Here is a 14,431-nt window from a genome sequence, read left to right on the forward strand (position 1 = left end):
ACTCCACTCACCTAATGTACCAATACTTCTTTCTTATTACCTGTTCAATGTTCCAAAAAGAAGAAAAACATTTTACTTAAAAATATATATATATATATCTTTATATCTTTATTTATGGTTTCTATGTCATTTTTGCTGGTAATAGAAGCTCAATTTGCTCACATTCAAAGTTAAATTACTGATAAGTTTTTGACTATTCATAGCTCAAAAAGTTGAGTTTTCTTTGCTCTGAACTTTAAACTTGAAATGTATGTTCACTTTCGGTAGAAACTTAAAAAGAAAGAAGCACTGCTGTGGACAGCTGAACAAAATGTGTTGAGCCGAGACAAGGTGATCAATGAATTAAGACTTAGACTGCCTGCAACAGCAGAACGGGAAAAGCTTCTATCTGACCTAAGTCGAAGAGAAGATGATTCAGAACAGCGCCAAGCTTTGAAAGTTGCTCACCAAACCATTGGAAACATGCAAGCCAGATTAAATCAAAAGGAAGAAGTGTTGAAAAAATACCAACATCTTCTGGCAAAAGCAAGAGAGGTACAATATTACACACTTCTACTCTGAAATAAAACAGTCTGAATTAGAGTAGATTGTGATGCAACAAAAAGGAGTGTACAAAACAAAAGGAGAGATTTCAGATCGCATGAAACATGGGGTTGAAAGTGCCGCTGTGCGGCTTTACAACAGCAGCACATTTTCATTTGGGGCTTTTATTTAATGGAAATATGTTTTTACTTTCATCTCTAAAGGATCTTTACTGTGTCTCAGCTAACACAGATTATGAGAAAAACTGCTCACATATTAAGTATAATGTCCTAAAAACGGAAGGTGCAACGGAGGTAGTTAACATATATTTCACAGAGTGAACTCGAAGAAAGGAGTTCAAAAGCACCCCTCTATATGCACTCTTACCTAGTACTAATGTGTGATACTAAAACCACAAGATGAATCCCTTAGCCAGGAACTAAAAGCGATAAGCGACGAAAAAAACAAAAAAGTTTTAATACACAATTTAATTCATACACTCAAAGTTTAGTGTGATAGAAAACCCCTCAGAGGAGCAGTTGGAGAAGTGATAGGGATATATCAATCAAATTAGCTGTATTGATATTAATATTATCAGAGAATATCCCTATCTCTCCCTACGGTTAAATCAGGAAAGGTAGGTCTTTAGTACAGGGTAAAAAAGCTCTCTATAGCTATCCCACATTGGGATGACACTGGTGTCTAAAAATTTCAATTACCTCAAGAAACTATCAAAGCCTAAATAGTTATTACCATATAATGTCACACACATGAAGCAACATAACCTTATAAGTGGATACAAGTCACTGATATTGTGCTTGAAAAGGTAACCATCCATTCAATAGTATCCCTTCTTATGGTAGTGCCACTTCCCTAGCTCTCATAGTGATACATGTAGTGTACAGACTTTGCCAAATAGTAGCTGTTTATAGTGCATAGATCGGAGCTGTAGTGGGTTACGGCAAACCCCAACCGAAACAGTATGCAGATTAATAGCACAATGTTGCAAAAGCAGCTGTATGGAAACAGCACGCAGCTCATCTGCAAAGAACTGGCAGTGAAGCCGCTAGCAAGAGAGGTGTGGGGAAGGGAAGGAAGGGAGAACGGGTTACGGCGAACCCAGGCAGAGGCAGTGAAAGTATACGAGCCGTGTGGATATCTGGAACATGCACCGCCGTCGCTCCTCTGTGACGTCAGTATCACCGACACGTGTTTCGCGCGTGTGACGTGCTTCAGGGGGAGGAGTCTACTCTTCCGATCCTGTTCCTAGTATTTATAGTGGGATCTAGATGCCTATTGGTCCGTAAGTACTTGTGAGATCCACCTTTAATTCATTGTGGTATTTTGTATTAACCCCATCAGACCGGGTCCTAGTCAAGTGACTGTTTGTCACGGACATATCTTTTTGTAATTAATTATTTATTTATTACTTGTCCCTACTGTATATATGGTTTATCCAATAAATTAACAAGGTTAGATGGTTATATTAGCGCAGAATATCAAATAGTTGGTATTGTGTCCATGTCTGAGTAGCAATAACCTGTGATCTGAACCATATCATATATTAGTGTATGTATATGTAGGAGTGTATAGCCAGGTTAAGATGATCCGCCCCTAAGGTCAATACGGATCAAGTCTGATTTACCAGACTGTATACCATTATCCCAGGAGCTGAAATTAGCAAAATGCAAAAAAACACTGCAAAAAGTGCAAAAAATGCAGAACATAGAAGCCACATTTGTACTTTAGTTATAGCCTATTGCAGCCATGAGGTGTTAATATGAACTACTGTAAAAATGCAGAGTACATAAATCCTTCATTAGGTCTGAGTAACAATAGCATGTAACCTGAACCATATCATATATTAGTGTATATATGTAGGAGTGTATAGCCAGGTTAAGATGTTCCGCCCCTAAGGTCAATACGGATAAGGTCTGATTAATCAAACTGTATACCATTATCCCAAGAGCTAAAATTAACAAAATGCAAAAAACTGCTGCAAAAGGTGCAAAAAATGCAGAACATAGGAGCCACATTTATACTTTACAGCCATGAAGTGTTAATTAGAGCGGCTTTAGTAGAGGCTCACCTGCGCTTCCGCGCGCTTGCGGAAGCGCAGGTCTTACGGGAATTTAAAATTCCCCCGCTTGCCGGCGCGACAGGCCGGTCACGTGAGCGGTTCGCCCAATGAGGGCGAACCAGCTCCGTGACGTCACTGGCCGCGCCCGCCCCCGGCCCGCCCCCTGACGGCCCGCTGATGGAGCGTGCGGTAAGCAACCGCAAGGCCAGGGAAAGCACCCGCTTTCCCTGAGCCTCAGCGCACCTCAGCGAGCAAGCAGGGAGCATGGACTCAGCCTTATAAGGTTATGTTGCTTCATGTGTGTGACATTATGTGGTAATAACTATTTAGGCTTTGATAGAGTCTTGGGTTTATTGCAATTTTTAGACACCAGTGTCATCCCAATGTGGGATAGCTATAGAGAGCTTTTTTACCCTGTACTAAAGACTTACCTTTCCTGACTGCCTATTACATACCACACTACCCATTAAGGCAATTGTCATTTCACTGCCAAGTTTTAGTGGATATCACATGTTTAATTTAACCGTAGGGAGAGATAGGGATATTCTCTGATAATATTAATATCAATACAGCTAATTTGATTGATATATCCCTATCACTTTTCCACTGCTCCTCTGAGGGGTTTTCTATCACATATTTTAAACTTTGAGTGTATGAATTAAATTGTGTATTAAAACTTTTTTGTTTTTCGTCGCTTTTCGCCTTTAGTTCCTGGCTGAGGGATTCATCTTGTGGTTTTAGTATCACACATTAGTACTAGGTAAGAGTGCATATAGAGGTGTGCTTTTGTCTCAGCTAAGCAATAAGCAAGTAACCAAGTGGTATATTAAATTGAATGAAAGAGCGAGCATTAACGTATTGTTGTATATCCAGAAAGAATGCTGAATACACTTTTCGTGAGCCATACTGTGAAAGCTTCAGCTACTGTATAGTTTTTCTTTGTGCAATGATGTGTTAATATTCTACAATTTAATTTTACAGTTTAAATGCTTTTAATCCCTGGATATTGACAATGTGGGAAGCAGACGTTTTATCCAAGAAAATATACGTATCCATTGAAAACAGAATTAACTAGATCAGTGCCAAATGGAAATAATAATAAAAAAAACTCAGTGCTGTATCATTTGTGGCTATTTATTTGGCCTAAATGTTACCTTAACCCTGTGGGTGTCCCAAGACATAACCACTACCTCATGGGGTCTGGTACACCAGGGACCCCATTAGGTTGTGGCTACATCATGCCCTTTGAGTGCTCGTTCTCTAGGTTAGATTGCGTTAAGCGATTTGTAATGCAGGGAAATAGAAAAGGACCATAACGCCTTTCGTTTCTGGGTTAAGGGAGCGGTCACATGATCGCGGTTTGTGGCGGCACTTTGGTTGCCAGAGGGGCAGTAGCACCAAAGGGTTAAAAAACACACACACAAAAAACAATATCATATTCTTAAAGGACATTTGCCAACATCCTCACCAAAAATGAATATCCCATAGTCTAACATACTGGACACCTAACAAGCTCCTATTGAACCCCCAAAATAACCACAACATATATATAAGCATATGAGTGTCACAGAGGAGTGCTACTGAGCATGGCAATATATATTTAAAACCATAGACAGAACATAAAACACAGACAGAGCTCAGTGCACGTCCAGTGAAACTCATACACGGTACAGTGCCTAAATATATATGTATAAATATCTATTAAATAAAATGGTCTTTTAGTTTAATATTTTGGCCAAATTGTTGTAAGCCCCTGAGCCACTGCACGGCAGACCACATTCTTAAGGGATTTAAATGGTTAAAAGCTCACTCCATAGCATCTCCCACTCTGAGGGGAACTTGCTTGCTTGCAGTATGATTGTGACAAATCTAATACAGAGTGCTTTTCCTGGTAATGTACAGGTTAATAAAAGCTTCAATCAGACTTAGAACTTTGCAACTAATATTGACAGATTTATTATAAATCATTCTTCCTGGTATTGCACAGGTTACTAAGAATTTATATTAGTGTTAGGGACCCCTGAAGAATGTGGTCTGCCGTGCAGTTGGCTCAAGGGCTTACAACAATTTGGCCAAAATGTTAAACTAAAAGACTATTTTATTTAATAGATATTTATACATATATATTTAGGCACTGTACCGTGTATGAGTTTCACTGGATGTGCACTGAGCTCTGTCTGTGTTTTATGTTCTGTCTCTGGTTTTAAATATCCCATAGTCTAATCAGAGTATCACTGTAAATATTGAAGCTTTCCAATTTTCTAGCATAATAATCCGTATTGGAAAAATAAAATCTACTGCATGTCCCTGTTTATCTGCATGTTTTCTGTTGATCATCGTTAACATATATATACCGTAGCATTTTAATAAATGTAATTCATTATATTTCCAACAGGAACAAGAAGAGACTGCAAAAAAGCATGCAGATGACCTCAATGTGCTATATCAAAAGCTGGATCTATATTCTGATACCTCTCTAAACAAGTTTAAAGAAGCTGCCCTGGTTAGCCTTTTTTTTTCAAATGTAATTTTACAGAATGATTCATAAACGTATTTATACACAGTTAAAATAATGGTGAAACTAGCAGTGCAGCGTCTCCATCTGCCGTATGCTCCAGGGAACTGAAGGTGATCTCCCATGGTTGAACGATTACCTCTCCCCCAGTAAGGTCACACCAGGCAGAAGGTATAACAGGAACGGTTTATTGTCCTAACTGTACAGCACAGTAACAAGGCAGAGTTCTGCCCGATGCAGTCTCTAAGCTACTCACTGAAGGATAGTCCCTGGACCTTCACTACAGGTCAAGGGCACCCGCAGCAGTCCCAGCTCTTTCTCGCTTCTCTAACAGAGGCAGAGGTAGGGTACACACTCGCTCCCCCCCACAGGGAAGTGGAAAAGAGTAGGCCCAATAATCAGGCTCTTGGCTGTGTGACCTGCCTCTTTCAAGTGGGTAGAGGCACTCCCGAATTTGGGACGGCACTACCCTTAAGTACAGCCAGGAGGAGGGCACCATGCCTGTCTCATGATTTGTTATGCCCAGGCCGGATGTCACCACCTCCCGCTGTCACTCAAGTGCAGCTCCTCGGAGGGGGATAACCTCATATTAACTACTGACAACCTGATTGTACCAGGGCTTAGAATAGATAGTAATGGGGAAATAGCTGTGGGTCATGGAGGTAGAATGGGGGCAAGTTGGAGTTTGACAAGCAGAGAGCCACCCATATTAAATACAGATAATACTATAAAACTTCTAAAGACTAAATCCAATGGGATTAGAAAGGCAGGAGCAGATAAGATAATAGTACTTAAATGCATGCTTGCAAAAAAAAACTTAAATGCATGCTTGCTAATGCAAGAAGCCTGACAGATAAATTGGGGGAGCTTGAATTAATAGTTACAAGGGAAGCAGTATGATGATATAAGCAGTACTGTAACATAGTGGAATTAAACTCATGACAGGGCAGTTAATTTAGAGGGATATTCTCTTTTACGGAAGGTTCAAGCAAATAGAAGAGTAAGTGGAGAATGTTTATATGTTAAACCAGATCTAAAACGTATTATAAGGGACGATGTTTATGAAGGGAATGATGAAAATGTAGAGACATTGTGAATAGAAGTTAGCAGTGGAGGTAAAAGTCCAAGGAAAATGTTTTAGGGATATGTTATTAACCACCAAATATCTGTAAGATTGAGGAAGCCAAAATACTTTTGCAAATGGAGACGGCTCAAAACTAGATCATGGTTAGATAATTAAAATCACCCATTATGTAGACATACATGTAGACTGGAGCAATGAGATTAGCATTACAACTAATGGAAACATGTTTTTGGGGGTGCTTAAAGACAATTAATTACATGACTCATATTATTGAGGAACCAACCAGGAGAGGGCAATATTGGATTTGGTAATATCAAACCATGTAGAAGTAACAAAAATATTCAAGTTCGGGAACATTTGGGCAACAGTGATCATAACATGGTCTCGTTTGGAATAAATTATCAAAAACCATATTACATGGGTTCAATAAAGACTTTACATTTTAGAAAGGCAGATTTTAATAAACAGAGGAATAATCTACAAGGAATAAATTGGGATAATGTTTTTGCAGGGAAAAATATGGAAGATAAATTAGCAGTCTTTAAAACATTGTTAAAAATACATATTTATCAGTATATACTCTTAGGTAATAAATCTTAAAGAAACAAGTCTAAACCAATGTGGTTAAATAAACAGGTAGGGGATGAAATTGAAAAGAAGAGGCAGGTATTTAGATTCTTAAAGTCAGAAAGGACAGAGGCATTATATTAGAATGATAAGGAATGTAGCAAAAGTTACAAAATGGCAATCAAATTAGCAAAAATTGAACATGAAAAAAGGTTGCAATAGAAAGCAAGATCAACCCTAAAAAGTTCTTTAAGTACCCTAATAACAAAAAAAGATAGAAAAGAAAATATAGAACCCTTTCAGTGTGAGATGAGCAGGAAAATTATTGATGATAAGGAAAAAGCAGATGTGTTAAACACATTCTTTGCCTTTACATTCACCAGAGGAAAATCAATTGCAATAATAGTGCCACAGGAGGAATCCACAACCTCTATATTAATGAACAATTGGTTGGGGAAGGAGCGGCTCAGTGAGTAAAGACACTGACTGGCACTGAGTTTGAAGGAATTCCGGTTCAATTCCTGGTGTCGGCTCCTTGTGACCTTGGGAAAGTCACTTTATCTCCCTGTGCTTCAGGCACCAAAAACATAGATTTTAAGCTCCACGGGGCAGCGACTGTGCCTGCAAAATGTCTCTGTAAAGCGCTATGTAAAACTAGCGGCGCTATTCAAGAACATGCTATTATTATTATTATTATTATTTATTATTATCTGAGGAAGAAGTTCACAGGCAGCTTGATAAAAAGTAAATAAGGCACCTGGCCCCGATGCCAGACATCCAAGAGTTCTTAAGGTGCCAAGTTCAGTAGTAGCCAAACCATTACATTTAATATTCTAGGACACCATTTCCACAGACTCAGTACCACAAGATTGGCATAAAGTAGACATGGAGCTATATCACAACTGGAGAATTACAGATCTACTGTATAAGCTTAACATCAATAGTGGGAAGTTACTTGAAGGTTTAGTGTGGGATAATATTCAGGAATACCTAATGTAAAACAAAATTAGTAGTAAAAATCAGCATGGATTTATGAAGGATAGGTCATGCCAAAGTAACCTTATTAGTTTCTTTGAGGCGGTAAGTAGGAATTTAGACCAGGGTAATGCAGTTGATGTGGTCAACTTAGATTTTGCAAAAGGTTTTGATATGGTTCCACGCAAGAAATTAATAAAATAAAATATTTGCAAATGGTTAGAAAACTGGTTGAAGGATTGACAACAGAAAGTTGTCGTAAACTGAACTTTTTCAGGTTGCGCTAAAGTTGTGAGTGCAGTACCTCCCAGGATCATTACAGGTACCCCTGCATTTTTAACTTATTTATTAATGACCTTGAGGTTGTCATAGAGAGCAAAGTCTCCATCTTTGTTGATGACACTACATTGTGTAAGGTAGTAGAATCCGGCAGGATGTAATTTCTCTCAAGAAGGACTTTGATAGACTGGAAACTTGGGCATGTAAATGTCAGATGAGGTTTATGTAACGCTTGTGCTGCCTACGAGCAAGAGAGGACCCCGGTACTGAGGTGGGGGAAGTAGTAAACCATGCACCCACAGCAGGGGAAGCGTGCCTGGCAGGCAGATTGTCAAACGTAGCTGGGTCTGGGTTGGAGAGAGTGGGTTAGTTGATACTTGCCACGGTCTTGGAATGGAGAGTTGAGAATCGTCAAGTCCGTTAGCCGTGGTCTGGGGTTGGAGATATCCGCAGAGTCGAGGGTAAGACGGGGTCAGTATCCAGAGGGTTCCAAAGTCAAGCTGGGTCGGTACACGAAAGGTTAACTGCAAGAGAACACAGGACAGGGAGCAAGGCACAACGGGCACAGGAGCTCAAGGCTACAACAAGTTATGCTCAGCGATGTGTGAAAGAAACTGCAGGGTATTTAACAGGAACAGGAACCAGTAGCAAAGGAGGCGGAGCGGAGGCACGGCCTCCGCGGAGGCAAGGATTGGCTGTAGGAGACGAGGGCTAAACGAGTACTTGCCATGCAGCTGGGGAGCGGTGCACGTCATCACATGTGCGTGCCACGCGTGAGAGAAGCGCGGCGCATCCGAGGGGGCCGGAGCTTAGCTCCGTGGCACACTATAGGAGCTGCGCGTGCGCTCTGTAAGCAGAGCGGGGGTGCGTGAACGCGCTGGTGCCAGAGCGGAGGTCTGAGATAAGACAGGTAAGGAGGGAACACGTCGCAAAGGACTTGTTCCCCGATTCCTTACAGTTTAATACAGATAAATGTATGGTAATGCATTTGAGAAACAAGAATAAACAGGCAATTTACAAATTAAATGGGGATAAATTATGAGACTCCTTGATGGAGAAAGATTTAGGAGTGCTTGTAGATAGCAGACTTGGAAATAGTGCCCAATATCATACAGTAGCTGAAAAGGCAAACAAGATCTTATCTTGCATTAAATGGGCAATGATTAAAGAAAATGCCCGGGCGCTACCACTAAAGAATAAATATGTGGGGGGATGAAATTCTTAAAATAGAACAAAACAACCTTAAAAAGTGGATAAGGTTCCCATCTACTTCCAACTCTCTTCCTGCTGCTCAAGACCCCAAAAGGACCTATCCAGGATCCTTGATAATACAGAAAAACAGGGGGAGCACAGGTTGCGGGACAATACAGAGGTTTAAAACACTGTGATGGTTTTAAGATTCTCGACTGTTGTGTATAATGAAGTGTAAAATATCATAAACACTTACACGGCCTTATGTAAATGCTTTCACATCAAGGTATCTTTACTTGTGCTTCTTTCTCTTCTATGTTCTCTCCGTGCGATCGTTTCTTCTCCTCTGGTCCAAAGGAAGGCTTCTCTAGTTCTTTCTGCAGGGATAGCTTGTGGTGTTGTCCTCAGAGTAAAATAGAGTAAAAAACAGATATGTGAGGGACAAGACAGATTAAGTATATAATCCCTGAGATAGACGGTTATATTAAATCAAAACGCAGAGAAATGCTGCATCCACTCACACGGGCAAGTGTGAGTGTCCTCTGGAGGGAAGTGTCTTTGATGGCACTTCACTGCAGGGCTGTCATACACACTAAATAGTGGGAAAAAATGAAGGGGCAGAGGTAGGTTGAGATATAACCATAAATAATTAGAAGAAAACTCACATGGCCATGTGTGAGTATACACTGAAGTTGGTATCTTTTCTTCCCTCTATGGAACTCCAAAGAAAAAACTTCAGCTGAGTGTGGAAGTCACTCAGAGTGCCTTGTTAACACAATGGAACACGGGTAAAGTGATCGTGATCTTTATTAATACTAAACGATAAACGGAGCCTGAGGAAGCCCAAGAAGGGCGAAACGCGTTGCTACAATCCCTGAGTACTTTTTTACCATCTCAGCCACCGTCAGGAGCAGGAAATAGGAGCGCAGCACAGCACCCGGATGCGGAGAGTTAGCTGCGCACTTAAGTATCCTGCACGAACTTTTCCTGAAAGACTGGCTGTTTTACGATCACCCAGCTCTTATGTCACTTTGACTAAGTGCTTTTTAAACGTTTTTGCTGGGGTTCTGTTTATCGTTTAGTATTAATAAAGATCACGATCACTTTACCCGTCCCCTCCAAGGCAGACCACGTCTCAAGGGTCCTTACACTAATATAAATTCTTAATAACTTGTACATTACCAGGAAGAATGATTAATAATAAATCTGTCAAAATTAGTTGCATAGTTCTAAGTCTGATTGAAGCTCTTATTAACCTGTACAATACCAGGAAAAGCACTCTGTATTAGATTTGTCGCAATCAAACTGCATGCAAGTTCCCATGAGTGTGGAAGTTGAAATGGAGTGAGCTTTAACCATTTAAAAGTGGGAGGGGGTGAGCTTCAAACCTGGGAAGGAGGAGTCACCCTCCAAATCAGCTGGTAACAGCTGAACAGAATTGCAAAACATACAGAACCCCTATAAGCTCATATTGAACCCCCAAAATTCAAATGTATTCAAAAGATATATATATGTACCATGATATTATTTGTGTCAATGGATGTAGCACTGAGCTCTGTCTGTGTTTCATGTTCTGTCTCTGGTTTTAGATAGATACAGTAATCTGATTTATGAGGAGAGGCTAGCTAAATTAGATTGTGTTTACATTAGAAACAGGCATCTAAGATGGGATATGATAACAATATACAAATATATTTTGGGACAATACAAGGACTGTTCAAAAGAACTTCATCCCAAGGGCTGTACAAACAACACAGGGTTATATCTTAACGTTAGAGGAAAGGAGAATTCACCAGCAACAAAGGAAAGGGTTAATTACAATAAGGGCAGTTAAAATGTGGAATTCATTAACCATGGAGACACTGATGGTTTTTTAGAAAGTAAATATATACAGTGATATACCAAATATGTAAACATGGGAAGGATGTTGATCCAGGGAGTAATCTGATTGCCAATAGTTAGCGTCAGGAAGGAATTTATTTTTCCCCTTATGAGATATCACTGTGTTTTTTTGTTTGCCTTCGTCTGGATCAATATACTGTAAATACAAATATAGGATAAGTATCTGTCATCTAAATTTAGCACAGGTTGCACTTGATGGACATAGGTCTTTTTCAACCCCATCTACTATGCAACTATGTAAAATGCCTTGTAAGGAACCCCAATATTCTCTAATAGTGCGTTTGAAATCAGATGCATTGTAAATTCCTCTATATTTGGTTCAATTTTCAAATTACCTGAAAATTGCAGGGAACCCTTTAGGGATGCCCGGAAACCCATGACTTCTTAGCAACCCCTCTTGAAAAACGCTGATCCAAATGTTGTGCAGAAAAATATTTATATATACTGCACTCCCAAGTACTTAAGTAATTCTATAAGTATGGGTACCTCAAATCCCTAACAAATAAAACCCATATCTACAGTAGGCACTCTAAATAATCATTATTTAAAGCATTTAATGTACCAAGAAAGTACTGTGTGGTGCCTCATGATGATCATTTATTTTAATAATTAGAACTTTTGTTATGTTATAGGAGTTGGTGAAAAAACCCTCCTTACAAGTTCCATCAAGTGCACATTTGATGCGCCTGGCTGAGATGGAGCAGACTGTTGCAGAGCAAGACAACTCACTGGCTTCACTTTCCATTAAATTAAAGAATGTAACTTCAGAATTGGAGAGACAGAAACATATCACCATGGCAAAAGTGAATGAGTTTGAAATCAGTAGAGCCAGGTAAGCCTTTGTTTACATTCTCAATACCCGAAGCTTAGCATTTAATATTCTAGTTTCATGACCGGCACGGCAGTGACTGACACATTGTAACTCTTGTCTTTGGATAAAAAAAGAAGCTCATGTCTGGATTACAGCTTCTCCTGTTTGTCTACAAAGGTTGAATAGAATTTCAGTGGGTAGCTTTTGTGTAATAACAAAGCACAATAAATATGTATGTAGAATTATTTAATTAGAAAAAGGTTGGTGTATATAGCGCTAAAAATTAATATTACAACAATAGTGAAGTACAATATCTAATAACAATACCGTGATGAAAATTGTTATAGTTAAATAAAATAGGCAAGGCTGCCAGGAAAACTAACCCAAACACAGTTAGTGAAAAACAAGAAACACAATACAGACCGGCGCCTTAGAGTCCAAATAGTGGGATATATTACAGTCCAATGAATGGTTGGAGATATCCAATAGATGATAATCCAGTCCAGTAGACAGCAGTTTCCTCAGCAAGAACAATGATGTGATATGCAGGGAAGACAAGAGAACAAGATCATAGTGTACCAAAATATGGTTAAAACATATAACACATAGACAGACAAGCACATACAACAATAAACATATAGGCTGACTAATAACAAATAGAATTTAATGAACACAATAAAATTCAGCAAACTGGTGACGAGCAGATCCAGGATCCGGTTGTGAAAAACCGGAATCCTACTTACAGCAAGTCCTCAGGATATGTACAGATAGGGGAGTAGAGATGGTTCAGCGGTGGATGATGGTGGACACGTGCCACGTGTAAACGCCCGCAGGTACCTCCTCAGATTCTTCCGGTATGGGCAGTCCTGCTTCCAGCTCCACGAGATCACCACCGCTCGCAGCCGGAACTACGTCACAGCGGGCGGGACAATCACCTGCCACTCGCGGCCGGAAGTGCGTCACTGGGGGCGGGACACCGCTCGAAACCGCCGAATCTCACCGGATCTGTCCTCAAATGACGATCAAAACTCCACTGCTACTCTGGGTACTGCTGCAAACGTCTGCTCCTCTGTCAGTATAGCTGTAAATGGTTCTAAACGGCCCAACGTGTTTCGTGTGCATGTGCACTTCTTCAGGGGTAATGAGCACAGTCCATGATGACTTTAAATACAGGCAGGACCCACACCATTGGTTAGAAAAAATGTCACTCAAATACAATTAGTGGTCTCCACGGGTGGATACAATACCTGTCAATCATGTGCAATGTTAAAGGCAGCCTAACAAACATAGACAACATAAATACCAATAAGACAAAACGAACATATGTAAATACATATTATTAAACAAGTGTTATATATTATAAACTAATACACCCTAATAGTCAAACCTTAGTTGCTTAACTGTTATATACTCAATGGTTTTAACCTTAAAATCTATTTACACATTGATGTAACAATCTGCACGCAAAAGGCTTTTATGATTCCTGATACATTTGTTATCTTAATTACCCAATCATAGTCTAAAAGATATAAATTATTTAATGAATGAATTAAAGATCATCAATTCAATTAAAATATATTTAAGTTACATAAAATCTTTAAATATTTTATGTAACTTAAATATATTTTAATTGAATTGATGATCTTTAACAGTTAAGCAACTAAGGTTTGACTATTATGGTGTATTAGTTTATAATATATAACACTTGTTTAATAATATGTATTTACATATGTTCGTTTTGTCTTATTGGTATTTATGTTGTCTATGTTTGTTAGGCTGCCTTTAACATTGCACATGATTGACAGGTATTGTATCCACCCGTGGAGAGCACTAATTGTATTTGAGTGACATTTTTTCTAACCAATGGTGTGGGTCCTGCCTGTATTTAAAGTCATCATGGACTGTGCTCAAACCCCTGAAGAAGTGCACATGCACACGAAACACGTTGGGCCGTTTAGAACCATTTACAGCTATACTGACAGAGGAGCAGACGTTTGCAGCAGTACCCAGAGTAGCAGTGGAGTTTTGATCGTCATTTGAGGACAGATCCGGTGAGATTCGGCGGTTTCGAGCGGTGTCCCGCCCCCAGTGACGCACTTCCGGCCGCGAGTGGCAGGCGATTGTCCCGCCCGCTGTGACGTAGTTCCGGTTGCGAGCGGTGGTGATCTCGTGGAGCTGGAAGCAGGACTGCCCATACCGGAAGAATCTGAGGAGGTACCTGCGGGCGTTTACACGTGGCACGTGTCCACCATCATCCACCGCTGAACCATCTCTACTCCCCTATCTGCACATATCCTGAGGACTTGCTGTAAGTAGGATTCCGGTTTTTCACAACCGGATCCTGGATCTGCTCATCACCAGTTTGCTGAATTTTATTGTGTTCATTAAATTTTATTTGTTATTAGTCAGCCTATATGTTTATTGTTGTATGTGCTTGTCTGTCTATGTGTTATATGTTTTAACCATATTTTGGTACACTATGATCTTGTTCTCTTGTCTTCCCTG

The 14,431-nt window shown here is 39.8% G+C and overlaps 1 protein-coding gene across 5 annotated transcripts in view; it reads left to right on the forward strand.

Moving 5' to 3' along the window:
• The window catches only part of CEP290 (centrosomal protein 290), a 137,300-nt gene that overhangs the window by 64,809 nt on the left and 58,060 nt on the right, over nucleotides 1-14,431 (forward strand). For all 5 annotated transcript variants that reach the window (XM_075600465.1, XM_075600464.1, XM_075600466.1 and 2 more), the window contains 3 exons: nucleotides 268-534; nucleotides 4,998-5,105; nucleotides 11,748-11,947. In XM_075600465.1, the coding sequence (XP_075456580.1) occupies nucleotides 268-534; nucleotides 4,998-5,105; nucleotides 11,748-11,947 (575 nt within the window). The remainder of the gene's footprint in view (nucleotides 1-267; nucleotides 535-4,997; nucleotides 5,106-11,747; nucleotides 11,948-14,431) is intronic.

The sequence above is a fragment of the Ascaphus truei genome, chromosome 5 (assembly GCF_040206685.1).
Source record: "Ascaphus truei isolate aAscTru1 chromosome 5, aAscTru1.hap1, whole genome shotgun sequence".
In the NCBI taxonomy this organism is placed as follows: Eukaryota; Metazoa; Chordata; class Amphibia; order Anura; family Ascaphidae; genus Ascaphus; species Ascaphus truei.